The sequence below is a fragment of the Tetrao urogallus genome (genome assembly GCF_951394365.1).
Source record: "Tetrao urogallus genome assembly, chromosome: 3".
Taxonomy (NCBI): Eukaryota; Metazoa; Chordata; class Aves; order Galliformes; family Phasianidae; genus Tetrao; species Tetrao urogallus.
Window position 1 is genome coordinate 67,706,056 of NC_136815.1, and position 26,279 is coordinate 67,732,334.

At 39.7% G+C, this 26,279-nt stretch overlaps 2 protein-coding genes across 2 annotated transcripts in view; one reads left to right on the top strand and one right to left on the bottom strand.

Annotated features, from left to right (window-relative positions):
- Positions 1 to 16,122, bottom strand: NSUN2 (NOP2/Sun RNA methyltransferase 2; the record flags this gene model as incomplete). The annotated part of the gene is made up of 19 exons (XM_079533095.1): positions 16,000 to 16,122; positions 15,771 to 15,928; positions 15,596 to 15,700; positions 15,388 to 15,493; positions 14,370 to 14,441; positions 13,891 to 13,975; positions 12,933 to 13,125; positions 12,556 to 12,630; positions 11,302 to 11,432; positions 8,882 to 8,955; positions 6,821 to 6,951; positions 6,118 to 6,214; positions 5,004 to 5,176; positions 4,399 to 4,491; positions 3,841 to 3,976; positions 2,622 to 2,702; positions 2,255 to 2,393; positions 1,234 to 1,273; positions 1 to 406 (listed from the first exon to the last, which is right to left on the bottom strand). The coding sequence occupies exons 1-19, from the start codon at positions 16,081 to 16,083 to the stop codon at positions 1 to 3; spliced, it is 2,379 nt and encodes a 792-aa protein (XP_079389221.1). The 5' UTR covers positions 16,084 to 16,122.
- The window catches only part of SRD5A1 (steroid 5 alpha-reductase 1), a gene marked incomplete at both ends in the record, with an annotated part of 14,749 nt that continues 4,560 nt past the window's right edge, over positions 16,091 to 26,279 (top strand). Inside the window, 6 exon segments of the mRNA XM_079533096.1 lie at positions 16,091 to 16,208; positions 16,211 to 16,284; positions 16,287 to 16,331; positions 16,333 to 16,443; positions 16,447 to 16,820; positions 18,728 to 18,894. Coding sequence (XP_079389222.1) covers positions 16,091 to 16,208; positions 16,211 to 16,284; positions 16,287 to 16,331; positions 16,333 to 16,443; positions 16,447 to 16,820; positions 18,728 to 18,894 — 889 coding nt within the window.

Genomic DNA, 26,279 nt, shown 5'->3' on the forward strand with positions numbered 1-26,279 from the left:
TTAATCTTTCACATTATTTGTACTGATATCTTTACTTTCTTGGCTTATGTGACTGTTGGTATTTTTACTAAATCGATCTGAATCCTCACTTCTATTTTCTATTTCCATAGCATTGCTTTCCATAGGACTGTGGTGAGATTCTCCACCTACTTCTGCTTCCATTTTTGTGACTGCATCCCGTTCTTTATCTTCCACATCCATTCCTTCCTCCATTTGTGCTGGTCTGCACTGAACTTCCTCCTCTGTTTTACTTTCTGATTCCCCCTCTTTCCTCTTTGCTTTAAACACTTCAACTCCCATCATCCTCAGGTAGTGAAGTCTCTCATTTTTGGGCACAAAGGCACGGAGCGATGTCTTTCCTTGCCAGCCACAGAGCACTACAGGACACTGAAGATCATCAGGTTTTCTACAAACAAGCAGTTACTGCTGGTCAAGTAGGAGAAAGAATCTTGAAAACAATTTTATAGCCATAGTTTGAATGTACAACAATTAGCAGCAAACACAGCTTATAGCTATTTCTGGAAGAATCACAGAATGGCCTGGGTTGGAAGGGACCCCAAGGGCTCATCAAGCTCCAACCCCCCCGGCACAGACAGGGCCGCCAACCTCCACATGTAATATTAGAGCAGGCTGCCCAGGGCCACATCCAACCTGGCCTTGAACAACTCCAGGGACAAGGCATCCACAACCTCACTGGGCAGCCTGTTCTTGTAAGACGTATGTATATTGTTCTTCAGTATCTAAACACATACCTGCTTGTCCCAGCATGCAAAGAAGCAGAAACCAAAACCAAACCAACTTCAAGACTATCCACGTCTACAACAGGTAAAATGATTTTCTGGCTCTGACACAGTTTCTAAAACTAATTTAAGCAACAGTGTTATGAACTTCACATTTAGAAAGATTTCTCAAAGAGCTTCCTAAATTGCTTAGGCAACAAAAACGAACAAAGAAAATGTTTATCTTTTTCCTATTTCTTAAAAGAGAAACAAAAACATCACATGCAGTGATGCTGAACATCTGTGGTAGAACAAGTAGCTCTCCTCCATAAAGCTAAACTCTGCAACTGTTTTTGAAGGGGCACAGGCAAAGATAGCCTTAGATCTTATTCTATCTGGCTTTACTGCTGACCTCACTACATCTCTACTGTTGGGTTTTTTCCCCTGACTCAAAATAAACTGCTATGCCAACAGCAGTTTAAGTAAGTAAATGGAAAGCTACACATGTACTTACTCAGGGTCTGGCTCATACTTCAGAACTATACTTCCCATCGCTGGAGTACAGGGAGAGAGGAAAAAAACAAATGGATATGTTACTTAGTACAAGATTAGTGTCAAATGACAGAAATCAGAAAAATTTTGAAGAAATCAAGTTTCTAGACAGCCATACAGCATGACTTCAACAGCTGGTTAGCAGCTACCTGCATCAATAAGAAATTATAGATACTACCAGTGGTTTGAGGTTTGTTTTTTGTTCAAACCAAAATATGCTTAGGACTTACAGAAACAACTGCCAAAAAAAAAAAAAAAAAAAAAAAGCCCCTAAATCAAACAAATTAAGATTCAGAACCACAGCGTATTAATTCACTCAGTAAATGTAACAAGGAATTTTTAGATAAAATAAAGCAAAATAGCATACGGTAGCCCAAACTTTAGAAAACGTGTTTTTCTCCTATTTTGTCTCATCAAACCCAAAGTACAAGAACCAGCAATCACTTGAAAGTAAAATGATATAAATAGATAAAGTGAAAAATGTCTCAATTTCTTCAAGCACTCAGCACAGAGGAGAAAAGTTCAAGTACACGTTACTCCCCACATAAGAAAATCAGATGTGCACCTAAATTTGATACACAGAACCACGAGAAACAATTGTATATGACAAAATTTCAACTGAGCAGCAAAGATTTAGAGAACCTAAAATCTTTCTTCTGTTATTTCATGTGCTCCTTCACAGGACTGCTGCATGAAGTCACTAGTCTGGCAACTCTCCAGCTCCCTGGAGTTCATAAACCTCAAAAGCTGTGACCAGCAAGAACTACAATTTCTAGTGGCACACCGGGCTTCAATAACGCTTAATTACCTAATTAACAAGTTTTAGGATAATTTTAGAGGGTTTTTGTGTGTTTTGTTTTACAGCAGATACAGTTTACACATCAATTTTTTCTCGTTTTCCATTTTAAACAAACTGAACGATGATCATTTTGTCATATCACAAACTAGAAGATATCACAAACTGGAACATATCACAAACTTACCCATGTCTTTGACTTTACTCTGTGTTTCACTGCTAAATTTACTTAAGAATGGATTTTCCTGGGTTAGCAGTATTTTAACATCTTCTATGCAGACATTTATAATCCTTGCATGAATGAATGGGTATAGAGTATATATTCCCTGTTCAATAGATAGATATAATTATTTCAAAATGTAGTTTCTACTTTACAAAGGAAAAATGTTCAAAACAGCATCTGCTTTAGCCAATACCAGAAAATATATTTTTTTTAATTTTAAAACATACTGAAAATGCAAATTACTCAATCTGACAAATTCAGGGCCAGCTGTGCTCTAAGCTAAAGAGAAAACCAAGGTATCTCCTTTGAAAATGCAGAGCTCTGTAATTACCTCCTGTGCTAATCTGAAGGCACATCCAAACTGCTCACCATCGCTGTTGCGAGACCAGACTTTTATCCCTGTGTTGATAACCTGCAAAAGGCAGAGCCAATAAGCATTATTCAATGGTATAAATTCTAAATTATCACTCTGAACTTTGTTTTTCCTCCATTGTTTGACTAAAACTAGGAAAAAGGTTGATTTCACATTTGCTCTTTGGACTTGGATACTCATTTAAATTCATATGAAAATTCACTCAAGGGAAAAAGGAATTCCCACCAGCAAAATACAGCTCTCTTTCAAGACAGACAATTATTACTCCTTTCCATGTTGAAAACACCACAGTGAAGAAAAGGTAGGCTTAAAATGAGGGCAGCAACTATTGAGATGTCATTTTAATCAGTGTTTGAATCAGAATTTTCTATTTTGAAAACAAGAGATGCTTAAAATTAGGATGCCATAAAATCTGTGGTACCCAAAGACTTACTGTCTAAATAGTAGACTTTCGTTCCTTAAAATTTTGTCAGTTATGCAGCCATTTCCTGCATGTGGAATAAAAACATAAGCATCCATCTTGAAGATCTGAAGCAAATGTTAACTGAATACACATGGGGATTTTTAGGATTCAACTGTATGTGGCCTTGAACAGTATCTGCTCTATCTGATCTAGGTCAGTACATTTTATTCAATGACTTTTAAGACAAATCTTTAGCATTTGCAATGCATTTTTGTGGAGGATTTTTATTAACCACCACAATGTCTAATTCACAAAAGTTATTCATCTCATTACTGTTCAGCTTAACAGTTTTTCAGTTTTTGAAATTACTTTCAAACACTGCTTCCATATAACAGGGCCAGCTAATGAATAACTTGAGTTTAATTATTATTTTTGGTAAGCTTTCAAAAAAACTCGTACTGCTTCCTAATATTAAGAGGCTCATATAACTACAACAGCATCAACACAAGCTTCTGATTATTTGTGAAGGTACCTGAAGACCACAGAACATTTCTGAGATGCCAAAAAATAATATTGATTTTGATCTTGGAGAATTACATTTACCTCCCTCGAGACAGTACTTCATCTCTTAATAAAGGAGGCAAAGAAAGGCAAACATTCAAAGACAAGGATTATCTGAAGGCTTAATTCTCTACATGAACAGTTAAATCCACAACGAAGTTAAAGGAGGCAATCACTGATGTTTTTGATCTTTGTTGCAAAGATGAACCATACCTTCATCTTCTCACTGTTGTTGAGAAGCACGTTCCTCAGCTCCTTAGAAACCATGTACAGCTGTCTCTTCTTTCCTTCTTGAGTTCGAGTTAATAAATTCATCTTGGGAAATGAAGGGTCCAGTGCATAAAACTTCCTATGGCCGTAATACTTGTTTTGATTAACTGAACAACAAAATTACATACACAAAACAAACAGATGGGTGTCTTTGCTTAACCTATCTCTGCAAAAACCTTCAGTTAGTTGACATTAGCTTCAGTACACAAAGATCAGCATTTCAGAGACTCCTGCCATCAGAAGTGATTCAGTGTCACAGACTGTAAGATGCACTTGAACATTTCCATAGCCAACTACCATCCACGGCGTTTAGTTGGCTACCCTCTTTTAAGAAGAGTTTGAGTGCTGTGGAGATGGGCATCTAGTGCAAAGACAGGGAACAAGTTTACCTATGACCAACCAGACCCATCTTGTGTGATTAACTAAATTGCTAATATTCCTCAAACTGTTTGTTAGGAATCTTACTAGATAAAAAAAAAAAACAAAACTACTTTTTCTTACTGGATAGGAAGGAACAATGGGTCATCTTCAGGGAGAAATACAAAAGGATCTTCTTTAAAACCAAACAACTTCATTTTTTTAGATGGCGGAGGTCTAAAAAGCAAATACCATTGTCAATTTTAGTAAAAGTGATTTAGCACTGGGATATTCAACTCATTTAATCAACACTCGCTCCTATGAAACTGATAATATGCCAAACTTAGTAGTGGCATTTTACTGTTCTTCAGTAAGACAATAATGCATACAGTTGATTTTGTAAAATGAGGAAGCATAAGCAGTTCCTTGAGAGCAGAAGCCACACAAAGCAGACATTTGTGAGAAAGAAATTGTGGAGACAGTTTGAGATCTTCCAAAGGTCAACTTCTGAAAATAGTTATTTCCTTACCAGAGAAGAACGAACTATCAGACTTTTCAAATGCTGATACACCAGGAGGTTATTCTCCGAACTCGCTAAATTTGCAGATGTAGATGGAAATGTACGACAACTGAGAAGATTCAGTAATACTTACCGATCCACTTCTAAGAGTGAAAAACCAAAAGAGCTGAATACAACAACTCAGCAATTACGATGCTGTCACAGGACAAATATTTAGACAGCCTCTTACCCGCAAACTCCTTTTTTGCTTTGCTCAGTGTCTGAATTTTGCTGTTCTTGTACTTTCTTAGACTCTTCATCTTCAGCAAGTGTTGGTTTCTCAGTAGTATCTTCAGAACCATCATCTGCATTTGTTGCTGTCACTTCAGTATCTCCTGTTTTTTCTGGTAATTTCTGATGAACCTATTTCAAATACAGCATTTTCAACAAAGCCAAAATAGTACCTAATGAGTAACAGAAGGTATCTACACCTGCTCTTTGCACACATTTAGTTCTTTCAACCACTTCTATGGAAGTGCTTAAGGAGATCCATTTAGGGAGTCTAATTACTCAAGTCCAGACACAATCACAGGTTGCATTTACCACTAAGTATGGCTCTGAACAACTTGTGACCAAAGGTGTTTTTGTACCATTTATAAAATCACATTCAAACATTCACAGAGAAGATCATTTTAAGCTAGGATCTGCTGCTTTCTAGCACTCAAAATAACTTACTGTACATTTCCTGTAACAGTGCTACAGAGTTAAATTTAGAACAGCATCAACTATTTGGAAGATGTTTGCTTACAAACAAACTTTTCTTCTAATTGCGACAGAAGTTTCACTCAATTCTTGAAGCAAATCACATAAACAGAAGCAGCTAAAAGGGATTGAGACAAAGTCTCTCTCAGAACAAACTGAGATCAAATGACTCATGTCAACTTACAGTGCTGACGGTTGAAAAACAAAACTGACAGAAAGACACTGAAGTCAAATGGCTGAAGCTGCTGCTGCTGCTACTAACAGTTCTACATACAATCCTGCTGCTGACATCTGCTGTACTGATCTGCTAGTGAATCACTCCTGAGCAACCCATCATAGAGTAAGATGTATTGAAAACAGAATTAACTTAGAAGAGAATAAGTAGAAAAAACAGTGTCAGCAGACAGACCACACACAACTAAAGGAAGCAACAGCTTTAGCTACCCAATCTAATCAGTGTCTGTAATTCTTTCAAAGTCTTAACTTCGTATTTAACTATGATCTTGCTATTTTGCTATGAATCATTTTTTATCCTATATCAGATAGTAAATTCCAGAAATGTTACTGAAAGTTTGCATTTCAGCTCCCTTAAAATAAGTTACCTTAGGCTGGCGTTTATTCCATGGCATTGGAGATTTTTTTATTAACACAGCCACAAAAAAGCCTCCTGTGTTCTGGTGATGTGGCAATATTCTAATGCTAGGAACAAACAACAAAACCATGATTGCAGTGTACACATCATCAGCTTTTGTAGCTCTCACAAAGCATTAGTGATGTCATATTTACTTTCAATGTAAGCTTAAATATCCGTATTAGCATTGCACAGATTTAATTTATCAAGGTAGAAACAGGATCTAAAATAGAGCATTCTGACAAAATAACTTGCATCAGTGCCACGCATTCATGTCACCACTCACATCTGATCTTTAATGACTCACATCTAAGCACTATTTTTAGAATAGCTATGCAAAATCTTTCATTGAAAATAAGTCAGTGTTGAAATGTTAATATTTAACACACTTTTCTGGTAATTTCACTATGCATCTCTATTGGTTACAAAGAATCTGACATGCTGTATTAATATTTATTCCTGGTAAACAGCATTCACTGGAATGTAACTATTGTGCACTACCATTACATACAAAGCAACCAAATAATATTTAAACCTGCACAAGCACAGAGCTGTACTACAACACATTCCTAATCTGAACTCCTAATTACAATTTGTCCACCACCATATAAAGTTAAGAAATCAAAACCTCATAAAATCCATTCTGGAAAACAAAAAAAAACCCCACAACTCACCAGCGCTCTAGATTCATTGCCTTTAGCTTCTCCTCCTCTTTTATTGGAAACATTGTGGGACGTATTTGTGTTTGTCTATTTGAAGGCACGTCTTTCCACTCTTCAAACCACTGTCCATCTTTCAGCATGACCTTTAAATGAGGAAATACAAGGTATTACAAAGAACACGGATACCTTCTGAATATTATCCAGGACTTAGAATGCACCTATAAATCCACTCTAAGATACAGCATATACACAATACTTCTTTATACCACTGAAGGTTCAAAGCTTTTAAAGGACATAAGTGAAAGATTAGAGGCACAACTCTTGCAGTATGATATTCTGAATACTGTTCAAGCAAGAAGACCAAAGTGAACAATAGCTTCAGAACCCTCCATGTCTGCTTCCATAGCAGCCACTAGGTCTGTAAGAAAGATCATGTGTAGGGATGCATTGGGCAAAGAGTGAAATGAAAGGTCTTCCGTGGTTTTAAGGCAGCAAAATAGGACACAGGGATGGTGACTTCAGGACTGGTAGGTATGCTGAAGTGTTTTCTGGAAGCGCAAACAAGTCCAGAATTACATTAAATACCAGGAAAAATAACAGCCCTGTTCTGTTAGGTAACTGCTGGAAAGAACATACTGAGCTCTTTTCTACTGCACATTTTGCCAGCATCTTGTCACAGCACAACAACAAATAAAAGAGATGCAGAAGTCAATTATATCTGAAGTTAAAAGGTTATTTTCTTCAAAATTCAGAGCTAAATCACTGGAGATTACTCATCATCTAACCTAAGGACAGAGTACTGAACATCACTTGAACAGAACCTTGTTTTCCTTTTGCTGTTTTCAGAGATTTACAGCTAACACATGCTCAGGAATATTCAATGTAATCACCGAGTCACAGAACTTCCACTGAACAGATGTTTCACCAGGAAACAAAAAGATTGTACCCAGTGAAAAGAGTACCAAAGCAAGCTAATATGCTGAACAACAAGCTAGCCAGTGAGGCTTGAAATAATATTATAGCAGCAAATAAAAGACAACTTCCAACAAATTTTACTAGCTTAATTTCTAAAATACATATTATGGAGACTTGTATTTCAATTGCAGTCATAGAAATAAATGTCACTGAGAACAGAATATACTCTTTGCAATCTCTGTGTACACATTTTATAGCCTTACACAGTAAAACAAACTAAAGTAACTATTACAGAGCCACAACTGTGCATTTTACATTTATCCTTCAGCTATAAGCATAACATTTAAAATTATGGAATAAAAGGAGAGAAATCAGTCAGTTTCTAGTCTAAATTTCTAATGGCAGAGCATAAGAAAATCTCTACTCTGTGCAGCCTGTTCATTAGCTTGCATGCAAACACAAACCTGCACATTATACTGTTGCAAGAGACTAGTGAAACACTGGAGAAAGATATAAACAGTGGTGTTGCAAAAGCACAGATTCATAAGTCAAATTTAATCAGAGCATCCTACCACCAGGATGGCTGCCTACTTCTTGATTATACTCTTAACAGGAAACAAAAGAAGCTTTGTGCTCATTTGTGCCTCCCTACTCATCTGATTTAAATTCTGGAAACCCAAAAGGCCCGGAGAAAAATACAGGATTTCTATTCATATACTAAGATTACTCACACCACTGCAATTTTTGTAGGTTATTTCCATACAGAGTTTAACAGCTTTTACTTCCAAATGATTCAAACGGACCAGCTAAACATCAGTAATATCCTGCAGTTATAGACAGTAAAGGCAGAGAAGGCAGGCAAAGTTAAAAAGTGGCTGAAATGATGGCGCCATCTACAGGCCATGAGCTGAATGCAGTCAGAAAGGGAACACGTTTGAAGTAGAGGCGATAGAGCCAAGAAGAAAGCTAAGGGAAAATGAGAGCAGCTGAGGAGAGGGGCACTTACCATTGGAAAGATTTTGTCACCCTCTTCTTTAATACCATATAGTCTGAAACTCTAAACAGCAAGTCACTAACGTTATTTCAGGTCAATCTAATCCCTCGGAATTTCACTCCGCTACACACCAAGAATGTTGTAGAAATACCATATAAAAGTACCTTCCATTTTGTAATTCCTGGCATCCTCTTCAGACCTGGCAACTCAGAAGAGACATCAGCAAGTTCTAAGGCACCTGAAATCTCAGATACAAATATATATATAGATATATAAACCAGAATTTGAAAATTGTGATCCTAATTAACTTTTATAAAAACAATTTTCCTTAAAGATTTCGGACCATTACTTTTCATGACTTCAGAGGAACAAAATATAATGAAATCACTACAGTGTAAATTGACAAGAAAGATGGTTGGAGCTGCTCATTCCAACTACAGAAGTTTGCAAATTAGCCAAGAACCCATGGTGCTTTTTCTAACAGCTGCATAGAGTAGTTCTCCACAATCTATATCATTAAGTGTCATTGTTCCAGGCAGCACAGTCATAGAACAGCTTTTATTTTTACTTAGTATTTGAATTCACTAAACTGGTTATGTATTTTTCAGAGGAGTACTCTTTTGGGATGACTAAGCCTTTGAAAATGAACTGTATATTCTGATCTTATGGACTTACAACCTTAATGCATTTCAACGTGACTGGAAAAAATATCAATCAACACAGAATTATCACTGTTTAATCTACTGAGTAAAAAGTTTAAGCTAACCTATGTCCAGAAAGTATTACATAAAAATTGACTAGTGAGGAACTATCTTAACATGTCTCTTGAGATTCTGAATGGTTATTTAAATATTAGGACTACTCTTCCCCATGTTTGTTTTACACAATTTAACCATCCCTTCTAGATGAATAACCATTTACTCTTACAGCAGCTCCATGTGACAGCTGAAGCACCTCTTTGAAATAAGTGAAAAATTGATATAGGTATGCACATTCCAGAATGACATTTGAAAACTGATTCTACTTGACATTTAGGTCTTTCCTTTGAACGTTGACTACTTACAGCATGACTTCAGCTGATGCCTCAAGATGACACCAGATCAGTCAGGCATTAAAATTAATTGTCAGAAGTACTACAATTCCAGGCAGAGGAACAGGGCATTTTCCTTTTTCCTTAAGGAGAAAGGAATCGCTAACTTGCTATCTAAGTAGCAATACTACAAAGTAATAGGTACTCAGATAAGACAGAACCAACAAACCTTCTGGACTAACCTAAGAAAATTTTCAAAGTCCAATGCTCAAAGCAACAAGGGTAACACACTTATTCACTAGGACACCTAAATAACCTTCAAAATACCTGTACTGAAAAGATACAAGATCTGTGTGCCAAAATGCAATAGCACAGTTAACATCCTTAGTTCCATGTATTGCATTCCCCTCAATCCATTTCCATACTGGCTTGTGTTCATAGCCAAAACAGTCCTTACTACTTTACAGTCTCATCATTATTAAACATTTTACTCTTGTATGACACAGCCCTCAAAAAGCCATGTGGAAATAGATCCAAGGAAACTATCTTAAATAAAAATGGCTATTTAATGTCTACTCAAAAGGACTAATTCCTAATTAGCTCCATGTATTTCAACTAAACGGCTGTTTCAGAGACAATGAAATTCCATACATATTTTGAGGACAGTACAGGGATCAGCACAAATAAAACATTACACAGAACAAGCTCGTCTATTTCCAGAACTATTTCAACTCCAATTACACTACAGTTGCTTCTGCACTGCACATGGCTCAATTTAATACACTGCTAACAAATTAGTGCAAAATCCAGTTAGATGTCTCCAAACATCAAGTTATGGACCCCCAAAAAGGAAGTTCTTTAAAAAAAAAAAAACAAAACAACAAAAAAACAGCACATTGTTAAAAGCCCTTAAAAAAAAAAAAAAGATCCTTTAGCTGAGATCAGATGTGGGCCAACATTACAACAAACTGACACAGTGCAGACCAACTTTCCCCCCCCACTCACTACTTCAAACAATGGAGACTTAACAGCAATGTAAATCAAGCCCTCATCTGTAGGCCAAAACTGCACAAAAACCATGAGCCTAAAGACACTGATACAAGCACATTTACAATGCACTTTACAATGTAAGAGAAAGGATGCTAGAGGTACCAAACTGCTTAAGGAGAGTCTGGAGTTTTCACTCCTATGGGCTACAAATGAGGCCCCACATTGTGCTTTCCCAAGGAAATAAGAAAGTGAGTCAACGACTCCAACTAGTGGAATCAGTAGAAGACAGGTAACAGTCTGAATTCCACTGCTTTTTTTTTTTTTTTTTTTTTTTTTTTTTTAAATCATTAAAAAACTTCCGCAGGTTTTATATTGGCAGCTGATTTACTCTCTTTCAGGAAGGCTGCTCACATCAAACACAATGAAATCTAACACCAAAAGAAAAATGCTGCTGTTTTACATACCAGGAGCACATTACCTACACTAAGCTTATTACTGGTACTATCATCCACATTTTTTTTTCCTCCAGTTGAACAGTAGGAAAAATGTTACTTTTTATCTCACCTTGACTCTTTTCCAGCAGAGACGCAATCACAGCTTCATTTTCAATAGGATTCAATGAACACGTAGAATATACCATTCTCCCACCTTCTGCCAGCTGTTCAACACCACGAGTTGCAATTCTTAGTTGCAATCTAAAAGAACAATCTTGGTCTAATGAAGTATCATACAAGAACCAGAAACATTTATCATTAAATCTGCCACAGTTGAAGTTACACTACAGACACACAAATCTCCATGGACTGCAAAATCAGCACATGCCAAGCTCAACAGTTGTCAGCAGTACACCAACTAAAAATCAGTTTTAAACTGTCAGCTATCTCCATACTGCAAACGCACACACAATTACACCTGTTAGAAGAGCAATAAGGTCAAACATTAGCACTAATGCATGGTAGGCTTTAACATGACATTCTGTTATTGGTTCCATCTAGTGCTCCATCAAATCTATTATACAGCATACACCACTAGAAAAATAACCACCCAAGCCCTTATCTTCTCAAACCTAGAATTTAAAATGAAGCATAATCTGACTGTTCCAAGTACTAAAGACAGAGTTTAACTAATATTGGCCCTTACTTCAGTAAAAAGCATCACTGAGCTGGACAACCACCTCATGGCCCTTGCTGCATAGTTACAACTAAAACAAACCCTGTAATTACAAATGAGTCACTGAGCAGTAACACCTCATTACAGGTCACCTGAATCACTTTAGTCGACTGCTCTCTCAGCTTGCAACAAATACAAATAAAACATTCTCAGTTTTTCAGCTGCCTTTTAATTAATGCTTTTTACCATGCACCTGTATTCACCTTCATTTAACATAACTTGGTCTTAGGTAACTGAAACCATGTAAGAGCTAAGATTTTAAAAGATTTTATAACATCACTATTAAGTTTTATGAGCTTCTCTGATTACATCAGTTATTTTCTAACAGTATTTCACCTGCCTAAACATCATGAATCCCGTTCAACTGATCTGTTCCCTACTTTGTTATCTACTCTGTAGAAATTAGTCCAGTGAATGCGAATGTCATATATTCACACAAATACAAGAGATTTAGATTAACACATTTCACTGGAGGTTGGCCTCACATTTGAGATACTAAAGCTTTCTCAGAATAACGTATGAACTCTTGATGAAAACTAAAAACCCTTTGTCATACATTAACATACAAATTCACACAAGTATTAAATCGAAGGGAGAAAAGGAAGAGTAGAAATGAAAGACAGACAGATGTGCAATAAGCACTTTTACCCATGGAGCTGCAAACTGTTTTGTGTTGTCCACTTCTTCCATACATCAATGTTTTTCCTCATGGTTCCATCTCCACTAGAAATGAAGTTGAACACGTATATATTACTTGCAGGTAAAATTTCTTCCATACCCAAAGGACTTACAGTTGAAAAGTTAACACTCCTCTCCATGGTAACTAATTCCCTTTTGCAGTACTTTCAATTCTACACTATCTTTGTTGTTCGGTAACCACATTTAAGTATCACTTAGAATGAGAAAAGGTCTCCTTGATCTGGTATTCCCTTACCTAAGACAGTTTAAGAGATCCAGCTCTTTTGGAATTTAGTAAGCTGGATAACGCTCTCGGTAACACAAAAATTCTAGTACACAGAAGATACCTGCAGGGCACATCACACAAAATCCTGTCATAGAAGAGGATCTCTTTTCTTCCATCCACATCTATTTGTAGATTAGGGATACTGGAGGCATCGTGATTTACCACCATGATACACGGACTGTTTAATCTTTTAGCCTGATGAACCAGCAAGTAGCAGCGCTTGTTGTCAACATCATTAGCAATCACAAAACCCTCTGTGAACATAAAGCAGTAGAAAGAAGCTTTGCTATTTAACAATTTAATAATTTACAGCTTATTGCTCATCTTCACATTCACATAAATCTTTTACCAGATATTTTTATTTAGGAAACTACTTATGAACAGAGGACACTCTCCTGAAAGTAAATTAAACATGGTGAGGTTTAATAATTATGACCAAGACACTCCAATTTTCTAACTTCAATGCAGCTGAAAAGATACAGATAAAGTTCCTTCCACTTTTCATTCTCTGAGTAAAACCCCTGGAACAGAGATAAAGCCTTCACTGCGACTGAAGACAACCTCTGTGCATCAGATGTGTAATGCAGAAAGAACCCATCCCCAAGCTCACCAGTTCTATGGACAGTATTTTCTGTAAGCATTTAACTAAACGTGAGTATTTGGAAGTTTAAGCCTGAAGCAACTTAAGCCAAGCGTTTGCAGGAAGCCACTAAAACACAGAGGCAGATAAGATACCACCTGCTAAATACACTTCTTATGTATAAAAATTAAGCTGTGATCACATCTACTACAGTCTGGACTGTGAAGATAACCAACGCATCTCTCTCCTTCAAGCCGAAGAAGCCCACAGCAGTTTCAAGGACAAGACAGAGGTCCTTCCAATCTCATACAATCAACAAACTACGGAATTTAGTAGGTAGGTAAATGCAGTTGCTTTCTGGGATATTAAAGGTAATCTACAAGAAAACAAAATGAAAATTTGAAGCCCCAAAGGTTTTTGACAGTTTGTCCAAACTTACTGGGAAAAGGAACATTCATGTCTGCATGCAACATTTCAATGAGTTGAGCAGTCTTAGATCCAGGTGCAGCACACATATCTAGAATCTGGAAACCCAAATGGTTAAAGAAACAACAACAGAACAAAACAAGCAAGCTATACACTTGAAAAAACTTACTGTGTTGTTGTTTAAACAGAATAATTATAACCACTGAGGACACTGATCATCAAGAAAAAACACAAAACTAATTCACCAAGGAATGCAGTTTTAACTCAAGTGGCTAAAACAAACGTAAGTTCTTTACCTGGAGGGTGGTGAGGCACTTGCACAGGTTGCCCTGAGAGGCTGCAAGTGCCCCATCCCTAAAGGCATTCACACGCAGGCTGGACAGGACCCTGAGCAGCCTGATTTTGCCAGCACAGAACATCAACGCTGCCACTGTAGTTTCCAGCTTCTGAAGCAATATTCTATGAAGATGCCACATTGTGTTTTTTAGTTACCTTGTGATCAGGGTTAACGTTAAGCAGCAGAGGTGGGATCATGCTAACAGCCTCCTGACGACTGATGTTTCCCTTAAAAGGAGAAAAAAATAAAATCATTTAACAGGAGAAAGCATTTCTTTTGTGACAGATTTTTTAAAACTCTGGGAACGAAAATAATGAAACAGTCAAAAACACAAACTTGGCTTACAAACTCAGGGTTAAATTTTAGCACATAAGTAGTATCTCATCAAGATGAAGTTTCTGAGAACTTCAGATTTACTCCATCTGCATTAACTCTACAGATCTAATTTCTGCTCAGATGAAATCAGAAATTTACTTCAACCAAGTAAAAGTGAGAAACACCCATCACTAAGGGGAACTTTTTGTAATACACACACAGAGCATTTAGCATACTCAAACACCTGCCTGTTTAACAAGCAGCAGTTATAAGCTTGGGGTGTTCACCTCGGAAAAGGGTCTAGGGAAGGATCTCAGTATGTAAAGGGTAGCCATAAAAAAAAGAAGGGAACAGACTTTTTAGCACGGTCTGTTGGGACAGAACAAAAAGAAATGATTTCAAACTGGAAGATGGGAGAATTAGATTGGATATTAAAAAAAAAAAAGCTTTTTGGTGAGGCAATAGTACTGGGTTCCCAGAAAGGTGGCCAAAGCCCCTTTCCTGAAGACATTCAAGGTCAGGCTAGACAGGGCCCTGAGCAATTTGACCCAGCTGTGGGTATCCCTGTTTACTGCAAGGGACTTGGACATTTTAGGGTCCCTTCTCACTCAGACAATTGTATTTCGGAGGCATGAGTTCTCACATTCCCAAACCAACAACATGGTTGCTAGCTCAGGAGAAATATTCATAACTGTAGAGACGTAGCAGAGGTACAGCATGAATTGCTGTCAACAGCAACACAAGACCCCACTTTTTCTGAGCTAGTCAGTTTCTGATGGGTATCACTGCAATTTCTGACACCGCACTGAAATAAAGATCTGCCCGGAGTGCAAAAGAAGTACCAAGGTCTGAACTTACACACTCTGTCTCGCTAACCAGAAACTGATGAAACCTCTCCAGCTGCGGTGACTTACGCAAGATTTTTCTACTCAGGTTGGTGTGCCACGCTAACTCCTCTGGATACCTGCAGAAGGGAAGGGGAAACCAAAGGCAAAAGGCTACAGACCAGTCTGGCACAGCGGTTGCAGAAGGCCTGATGGGTGCCTCACCCCAACAGCGGGCTTACCAGCTCAGCGCCTGCGGCATTTCCACCTTCTGTCCGTCGACCTCCAGGTGCTGCAGCTCCCGGAAGTACTTCTCCTTCAGGCAGTGCAGGATCTCCCTGGCGTGGCTGCAAGGCACGGCGCGGTGTCTCAACGGCCGCTCCCGGCGCGTCCCGGCCCTCCCCCGGCCCCGCTCACCTCTTATAGCCGGTGATGCGCAGCGTGGCGGGCAGCGGCTCCCGCAGCGCCGCCATGAAGGCATCCCACTCGCCGTCGGGCACGATGCGCTGCTCCCGGTAGTACCGCTCGAACAGCTCGTTCTCCTTCACGATCTCAGGGTAGCCGCCGGTCCAGCCCTACAACCAGCGCGGCCCCGTCAGCACGCCGGCCCCGCCGCGGCCCATTCCGCTCCCGCCCCGCCTCTCACCGCTTGGTCGTCGCCGCCGCCGCTCCGCTGCCGGCGTTGCTGCGGCAGCAGCTGCCGCCGGCGATCCCGCGCCCGGCGGCCCATAGCGAGCAGGCGCCTGCCGACCCCCGCCGTCGGTGCGGCAGCTCCAGTCCCTCTTAGCGACTCTACGGGGCACCGACCGCACCACGCGCCTCACGTCCACGCGCGCCCGCCAGCAACGCGCGTGCGCCGACCCGTCCCTACCGCTCCTTCCGGGCTGCGCTACCGCCGGCCCATTTCCGCTCATGGGAACCGCCGCGCCGCCTGCCCCGCCCCCCGGCTCCTCCACCAACCCACGGCCGGCGGGAGGCGGGAGGCGTGAGGCTCCGCTCCTCTGCGCCGATTGGTCCGCGACGTCGGTGGGCGTGCCGCGGTCTGCCCGATGGATGGAGGCGCCTCGGGACGTCTCGGCTCGATCGGGCGTAGCGCGACATGGCAGGCGGCGGCGCGTTCTGCGCGTTTTGGCAGCGGGCAGCGGGCCCGCGGGAGCAGCGCCTGCTGGAGCTGCTCTCCTACGGGCTGGTGGCGCTGGGCGCTGTCTCGGCGCTGCTGTTGCGATTCATCCCCATGCCCTACGGGCGCTACTCGTCGCGGCGCTTCGGCTGGCTGCTGCCTGCCCGGCCCGCCTGGCTGCTGCAGGAGCTGCCCGCGCTCCTCGTCCCGCTCGCTCTGGCCACCTGCATCCCCGCCTGGCGGCTGCCCAACGCCGTCCTGCTGAGCTGCTTCGTCCTGCACTACGTGCACAGGTGCGGGCGGTCGGGGCGGCGCTCCGGGGTGCCGCGCGCTGTCGGATCTCGGCGGTATGGAACGGGGCAGCGATACGATAAGGGCTTTCGGCACAGTCCTGCTTACAGCTGCTGTGCTGTGCTGGGCTGGCAGTTTTGCCGGCGCTGAGAGCTTGCGCTGTGCCGTGGGGTTGACGTGGTGGCTCTGCGAACGGGACTGCGCCTCCGCTTCCCGTCCCTCCCTTCGTAAAAGCATGAATGGCTGTGGAATGGGATCTCGGCGTATCGTTACTGTATAGGAAAGCTGGAATCAGCAGGCAGATGTTGTGTGGCAATATCGTTTTTCTGATTGCATAATGCCAGTGGGACTGTTTCGCTAGTGGTGGCGTACTGAGACATAGCTCTCGTCGGCTTCGGTTTGTCGTAATGTGGTAGGCTCGGCATAATCAGGTAAATTAATGAATTCATTATGCTTTTTCTTTCAAACTTTTGCTTCTTCTGTAAGTAACTGGCGATAGGATGAGAGGGAATGGCTTCAAGTTGCAACGGGGAGGTTCAGGTTGGTTGTTAGGGCAAATTTCTTCTCAGAGCAGTGAGGCGATGGCACGGGCTGCCCGGGGGGGTGGAGGAGTTGCTGTCTCTGGAAGTGTTGAAGGAATGTGTGGATGTGGCACTGAGGACATGGTGAGGATGGGCTGGCAGTTGGACTGGATGATCTTCGTGGGCTTTTCCAGCCTTAATGGCTGTGACTCTACTGATGCTTTGAGACAGGAGTCCTCAAGTAGCTGGCAGACACCTGAAGAACATTCACACTTCTGTGATCCCAGTCCTGTATTGTTATAGATCCCAATTAAATCAATACGCGATCAGGAGTTGCCTCGCTGTACGGGGTAGAGCACGTAAACATTCACTTGCTTTTCTTGTCTGGAGTTTGTTTGCTCATTTAATCCTCCAGGAAGAGCCATTGGGATTTCTTGCCCAAATGGAATGACAGCTGTGGATTTGTCATTTCTGCAACAGTTTTCTTGGGGCATACTGAGACTGTCAGAGTGAAGCAATTAATATATTTCAAGTGACTTCTAGGGCCAGGAGGAAAGAGAGCTCTATTAAGTTACTTTCAACGGGATTCTCTTTTCTTTCAAAACCATGAATATTCCACACTTGACAATCCATCTTCTGTGAATGGTTTCATAGGCCATATAGATAGAGAAGCTGTCAAAACACCTGCTAGATTATCACATTTTATGATGAAGCAATAGTATAACCTGAGAAGCTAAGCAGGTGATTCACCAGTTGTCCTGTGCTCTGGCTTCCCTGCAGAAGTGCCTACAGTGTGTAAAAGTACACAGGTGTGCCCCTACGCTTGTTGGTGTGTTGTCTGGTTTAGCTATAATTACTGTTTTGATTTGTTCTGATGTTTCAGCTCAGCAGTTTGTAATGCACTTGTCCATTTTCTTAGTATCTTACTCACTGTATGGTGCCTTATTCCATACAGATAAGGATGACAGAGCTGTTTGTTGCGAGATATCTTGGTTAGGTAAAGTATTATCATCTACCACAATGCCTTTCACGTTGATGTTGTCACCTGAAAATCCTGATAGGCTTTGCATGTAGGGTTTATAAGACCGGGTTCATTTCAGAATGCTTGATTATGCCACTTAAGGTTGAGGAATAAAGCAGGAGAACATTATGTTGTGTTGAACATCGTTTGTCTTTGCCACTCCAATCAGAGTAATTGCTTTGAATACAACTCTCAAAATTTCTGCTGTAAGCAGCCGGGGGAGGACTGGTCTCTTAACGCTTGTTAGACAACAAATTGAATATTTAGGTGCTAAAACAAGTGTAACTTTCCACCTGAACTGAGATCAAAGACTGCTGAGAAATTGGCAAGCAGGATATGGTTTATGGATTGCAAGTCTGGACACTGAAAGCATCCTTTATGTTTATTTATGCAACAGATTTTCTTTCCTTGTTTGTTATAGGGCACTCATATTTCCTTTTCTGATCCGGCAAGGAAAACCAACACCATTTTTCACCTTCCTACTAGCACTTCTCTTCTGTATATACAATGGATATCTGCAAGGCCGAAGCTTAAGCACCTATGCAGAGTACCCTTCAGACTGGTTAAAACGCCCTTGTTTCATTGCAGGTAAGTTAAAATATCCTATGAGAACATTAAGAGTAGAAATTTCCCTTTATCTTCACAGGTTTTTTTGTTGTTGTTGTTTTTCGTTTGTTTTTTTAAGCTAAAGTTATAATACCTTCAATCACATTTTAGATCTTTTTTTCACAGCATTCCAAATAAGCTTAGTTATCTTGTTTGCTGTAGTATAGCTGAAAGCTTTCTAATCCTATTTTTTTTATTTTATTTTATAGCTGTGAATTGAGAATTTTTTCTCTGGTGTCAGCACTAGGTGAGCTTACTTTGTTCTTTGACACCAAAGTGAATAAGAATATATTGTTTCACTATTGAGGCCTTAAGTGGAAGTTGCAGTTCATGGGTTTAGAACAAATCAGAGATTTTCCACATAACATACTGATTAAACTAAAATTCCTTTTTTCTTGGTGTCACAGATATTGAAGGTTTGTACATGGTCAAAAAAAACCCCCCACAAATTAATGGAGTTATGGCAGTTGATGAATAGCAGCATACCACTTTTAATGTCAAAAGACTCTGTCATAATACTGATGTACTTTGTCAAAGAGCAAAACTGCCCCACAAGGATAAGTTGATGGGGTTGATCATTCAGCCCTATGGGGAGGTTAGGTTATAGTTACTCTTGGAGCCAAGCATATAATTAAAAGAGTAAGATGACCTTATTGCAGCCTTCCAGTTCCTAAAGGGAGCCTACAAATAGGAGGGGAGTCAACTCTTTACAAAGACAGATAATGGCAGGACAAGGGGAAATGGTTTTATGTTGAGAGAGGGAAGATTTGGGCTGGATATTGAGGGGAAGCTCTTTACAGAGAGAGAGTGGTGAGGTGCTGGAACAGGCTGCTCAGAGAGGCTGTGGATGCCCCATCCCTGGAGGTGTTCAAGGCCAGGTTGGATGGGGCCCTGGGCAGCCTGGTCTAGTATTACATGTGGAGATTGGTGGCCCTGCCTGAGGCAGGTGGGTTGGAGCTTGATGATCCTTGAGGTCCTTTCCAACCCTGGCCATTCTATGATTGAATCACCCTGGTGATTCTGTGTTTGCATGAAGTATTTCTTGCCATATTTTTTGTTTCCTAAGCATCTACTTTTACCTACTGTCAAAAATAAAACCATTTTCCAAGGTAGTCTCTGAAGAAGGGTCTCTATGGTCTGAAGATAAGCCAGAATATTTTCTCTTCTAGAATCAGAGCAAGTTAGTGTTTCTCACAGATTTCTCATGCCTTGTACAGCAAGAATAAGGAACTTTGGCCTTTACTGCAGAGTTATTGTGGATGGCAACAGAGAATCGCTGTGCTAAATGCTGTAATGACTGTGATTAATCTATTTAAATTTCTTCATCTTGTGAAGAGTAGGAAGAAGTACTGTATGTGCTCTAAAAATGGAGAATGTGAGGTACAGGGGAATATCTTCAGTGGGAGGTAGGCAACTAGATGGCTGTATCTGTAACTCTCAGTACTTTCGAAACTTCAGTCTCCTTACATTTGGTTCCAAAAAAAAAAAAAAAAAAATCGAAAGATCAGCTGATCAAAACTTGTAAAGACAAATGCAATACAGAGTATAAAAATTCAGCTTCCGGTAACCTAATCCAGTACCTTAATCAAAAGGTGATCTCAATGCAGTGCTGTAAACATGAGTCATGAGCCATAAATTAATGCCTCCTTACTGCAAGATCTTTTAAAATGCTATGTGATAAGCCTTGCTTGATCTTCCTTCTTTGTTTTTTCTTTTTGTTTTTGCTTTTTTAAATGCTCTTTTTTCAAAGATTTTTGAAAGATACAAGTTAATAAATGGAAATATTTAGGTTCAGCTGCCTTCAGTTGTGAACATTTCTGTGTACGAATTTTGTTTGCAAGTAGTACTAGTTTAGAATATATTTTTATATGTACTTCCTGTACTGCTAGTCATAAGATGTGTTGCTTTAATGACTGTAAGAACACCTTTTAAGTCAAAAATATTGCTTTAGATCCCCTGAAAAGGGGGAGGATGTGGGAAAAGTGGATATTTTTTGTATACTTTGCATTTCATTGTAGTGCTATCCCTCAGTAGATCTTATATGAAGTTATATGAAGAACAAAAATGGCAGTGTGTCAGTATGCAGCAAGACCAATTAAGTTCTGTAACTCGAAGCTGAAATGAGATAAATTTGCTGTGAAGACAGAAATTAGGAAAGGTGAGGCTAATTAACCACAGTAGTGGGAGTTTGCAGGGAAACGATGTGTTTTCTATTTGTGCATCCTTACTGAGTGTCTTTGCAGGTCTATAAGAGTTCATTGATTTGGAGCAGTTTCATAGCTTTTAATACAGTTCCCATGTTTCTGTGATTTCTGATTTCTGTGAACTGTGTTGGCTTTGTTCAGAGCAGCAAACTAGTCTGTTTTGAAAGAAAACTGGAATGTTCTGCTTCAAATGTGGACAAGACTTGATAAAACCATTGAGATGCAGAGCAATATGGGAGCAACACTATGATCCTTATGCATATGTCTCATGCCAATAAAGAACTTGTGAAAAGCAGGAGTACTCATGGTACCTTGAAGTGGTTGATGCTATTAACAGGGTCCTATGCACCTGCACGTGTGATCAGTCATCTGCAGACAGTTACCCTTTCACACCAGTTCTTACTAAAGTTGCGTGTACTTCTAGTCAGTAGATCCTTCCTTTCTTGCCTTGCTTTACCTTCATCAAACTCTTGCGGTGTACCTTATGCTGTTCTAATTATCTAAATCCCCATTCAATTGCTTTCTCATGTTGACAGCTAACTCTGTCAGTCAGGCAACACGTTCTTACTCTGCTCTGTACACAGAGTAGCCATGGAAAGAGCATGGGTAATGCCATTATCTGGGTCCATGGAAGCTGACCTAGCTGTTGTGTCTATACAGCAACTTGCTTTATGTATTCTTGAAACCTGGAATGGGGAGGTGAGTCAGAAGGCACTTACCATGCTGTCACTCTGAATTAGCCTGCAGAGCAGGAGTACATTTTTTTGGAAGATAGATCCTATGTGGGCAGAGGTGATTGGGAAAACAAGAGCAATGAACACGTAGTAAACAGGAAACTGTCCTTCTTATGCACGTGTTTTAGTATTACATGAAGCCTTAATTTCCGGGTTTAATACCGATGGATGAAAAAATCCCTTTGAATCATAGAGTGTCCTGAGTTGGAAGGGACTCATAAGGATCATCAAGTCCAACTCCAATTCCCATGTCATGTGTCTTGAGAGGTCATCTGTATTTCATGGCACATCCTGTAGATCTGAGAACCTACTGATGTACACTGACTCCTTCCTGTTTACCTATCAAGACTTACCTTGGGCAGAAGCCAAGTCATGCAGATCATGGCCCAACTCTTAATTTTATAGAGTGGAGTCTCAAGATTCAGTCATGATGAGGACATGAGAATACGGACAGTGAAGTACAGTGCTCCCGAAAGGCAGCATTCTCAGAATTGTACTTGCATTTAAGAAAAACTAAAGGATTCTAAATTCTAAAACTGAAGATCAGCATGGAACTGATTATAACTTTCAGTATAGAGGTTTTTTCTTGTGTTAATATTGGATTGTATTAGTAGAAATACAGTTTACACTTGAGTACAATTAATTTGTGTGCTATTCAAGAAAATTCAAATTACCATATAGATAGAAATAACAATACACATATCTAATAGTACAAATAACATCCCTTATTTTTCAAGGTATGTTTTCATTTTCTTTTCTGGCCATTAGCAAGTTGGTACATAGCCACTAATGCAAGAGAAGCAAATGTTTTTTTATACTTAGGTATAGTGAGAGTTCAACACCCTCTGTCTGGATAGAGATTTATTTTTGAAAGAAAAGACATTCAAATGATATGCTTTCCTAAAAACACTTGAGTTGCTCTGTACTTTTGAATCTTGATATTTGAATTCATCTGTGAATTCCTTGTGTTGATCTACTATATTGGCATCTAATCTATCTTTGAGTAATTATGTTGAATTTATAGTTGAAAGGATTATGATAAATTTTGGTATAAGACATATAGCATTTACATAGCTTGATTACTAATGAAAACTTCCTGCTCTGGGCTATGAGTAAGAGATGTGCGTGTTTACAGGTCTACATTCTGCTTGTAAGCAGAATGAAACAAGCCAATCAAGCAGTATTTTAAACTTACCGAGGTAAATATGGAAAGGACTTTCACACAGCAACTTTAGTTTCTCTGTAGAGCAGTCAAATCTTTCTTCTTAATCAAAATGGAAGCAGGCAGCAGGCAACAACGGAAAAGAAAGCTGGCAATCAAATTCCTTTGGATTTCTGTGTATTGAAAGAGAATAGTCTGAAAGACTTAACGTGTTACCTTTACACTCAAAAATTATATCTAGAGTGTGAAGTGATTTGGCTCAGAAGCTCCAAAAGTAATGCCTCTTACTTATTTCCATGGAAATACAACAGATACAAAAATACTACATAATCAAACAGATTCTCAGCTGCGAAACATTATTTTGCAACCCAGTCACCACCATTAGTTGTGCATTTTTTTGCCAGCAGTCAACAAAAGTTTGCATGCCATGCTTTTAACAATCTACCCTAGCAGAGGTAACCTGTCACCCTTGCTGAGATGCACCACCCATCCCTCACTGTGAATGAATCCACTGTTTGGTCTCCAGGAACATTCAGCAAGTGCAGATGAATGTCAATGGGTGCAATTTTTTCTGCATGGAGGAATACATTGACAAACTTCTGCTCAGTAGGCACTCCCATGTCAGACACCATTCTGTAAGATTGTCCCTCTGCTGCCATCTGTCGCATGACAACAAAATGTAATGGGATATTGAGGGGAAAGTTCAGTCTCTACTGCTATGCCATCATCTCTCTGATGTCATGGACCAACGTAATAAAAAGTAATTTCTTTCAGAGCAGCCCTTGTGCTTGATCCAAATAAAATTCAGTATTTTTGCAGGTGGGTTCAATTCAGTTGGCCTGTGTGGAAAAACTTGAATCTTGTCTATTCCTAGCAACAAGGAATACTTTTATCAAAGATGACATATAGCCAGAAATTTAAACTGCAAGGTGAAAACTGTGAATTTCAATCCTGGATTTTTTTGGTATATCATGTGCTTTATTGCAACAAAACCTGAGGATGCAGAGCACTGTAACCTTTATACTACAGTTTTTATTTCTATGAAACCTTGGATTAAGTGGGTAAGCCATCCTGCTGAGTGACACAAGATAACAATAAATAAGGTACATCAAGCCTAGAGTTTTCTTGGTTTTCTCAAAATGTGTTCTTGCATCAGGGCCAGAAGTTCTGAATCTGAGGGATTAGCAACTGTGCTCCACAAGGTAACAGGAGGAATGGTTCCGTATTTTAGTCAATAAAGACAAGTTGATTGGTGCCTGTTTGCAGCTGAGGCTGAAAGAGAGGCAATGTCTTTCTGGTTAATTTGAAGTTCATTATGCGATTGCTAAGATGATCAGAATGTAACTTTCCCAGAACTTTGTTTAGATACTGTATAGAAAGGTCTGGTCTGACTGTTACGTGTTTCCTTTCCCTTCAAAGCAGCGTGCACAAGATATAAATGGATAGCTTCTCGGAACAGTTCTCACTGGACTTCATAGGCCTGCTGTTAAGTTAGAACTGGGATAGAATACATCTCACTTTGCACGTATTTCAGACGATGTTAAGGGATGCTTGTTTCAAGCTGGCTTTCAAAAGATTTACAGCTTAATTTGTGGTTACAAATGAAACTTCACAGAAACAGTGTATTCCTGAGAAAGCTGCTAACAGCTTCTGTTCCCCAGTAGCAGCAGTGATAACAGCCGGTTAATTATTGTTGATATTGAATTAAAATGTTGGCGGATCTTTTAATGAATGGCATGTGCTTAAAGCAAGCACAAACAAATGGGTCTTTGATCTTGCAAAATGAATTCCAACAGCTGTGTGAAGGCAAGCATTTGCCATCATGGAGGCCTTTGAGGTTTGTGGGGATTAATTTATCAGACCAGATACATTGATAAGATTGACACACTAACAACTTTAAAAAATAAATTAAAAAGTTTTTCTTTTTTCCTGCAGTTATACGCTTTGACTAATGTAAGATGATGTGCATGGTTTTCTTTTTCTTAATGACAAGCCTGTCAGACTCCTCAGTTAGTTTCTGTTCAGACAGTTGAACTCCCAAATGACTTAGAGCTGTTTAATGTACCCTTCTAATTAGGTTAATGCATTTTTTTACTGTATACCAACTATCTTTATCCCTTTTGCTAGAATTACCAAACACACACTCACAGCAAGTCAAATATGGGGAAAAAAAATCCCAATTAAGTGCTAACCTAAGTATGCTTCTTCCTGTTTTTCCTGTCTTGTAGAAGCTAGATCGCAACTAAAGCAACAAGCTACTCTGATATCAGTTATCTTTGTTCTGTGCATCTTTGAATGTGACAGTATTAAGTTGTAGAATTATCAAATTTGTAGAGAGTTTTGCTCCTTTGCCTCTCTCAGCTCTTTATTTCACCTTCACAATAAGTCACAGAATATCCTGAGTTGGAAGGACCACACAACAACCATGGAGTCCAACTTGTTCTACATGGGACCACCTAAAAGCCAAAACCTTTGTCTGAGAGCATTGTCTAATAAATAGCTTTTGAACTCCAGAAGCATGGGGCTGTGACTAGTGCCCTGGTGAGCTCATTCCAGTGCTCAACCACTTTCTGGTGAAGAACCTGAGGAAGCTGTAGGTCTCCATGAGGCCTTCCCTCAGCCTCCTCTTCTCTGGCCTGTAAAAAAAAACCCAACAAAACGAAAGAAAAACAACACCAAAGCAAGGGACTGCAGCTGATCCTCACACACCTCCCCATCTCTGTAGCCCTCCTTTGGATGCTCTCTAATAGCCTTATGTCCTTCCTATATTGTGATGCCTGGAACTGCCCACAGTTTTATGCAAATTGGGTCTTAGCATTCATTCTTTAGTTCCAGTAATCTTAGAATAAATTTCTGGTTTAGAATACAGAGAAATCTATTACAACCTGGTACTGAATTTGAGAAATTACAGCAGAAATTTTTCCATAATATTTAACTACATGGTTTCTTTTTCTTTTTTCTTTTTTCTTTTTTCTTTTTTCTTTTTTCTTTTTTCTTTTTTCTTTTTTCTTTTTTCTTTTTTCTTTTTTCTTTTTTCTTTTTTCTTTTTTCTTTTTTCTTTTTTTCCCTTTTATTTGGTGAATAATTTCAAGCTCAGAGTTTGTTAATGCTCAGCAAGACTAGGTTTACCAAGTTCCTACCCTAAACTTCTAGGAGTATGATGATATTATCTTTGTTAGTCTTGCACGAGAATCTACTGTATTTTTTCATTCCTATTAATTACAAAACAGTCTGCTGCAGGAACTTTGGCATATTGTCATTTAAAAA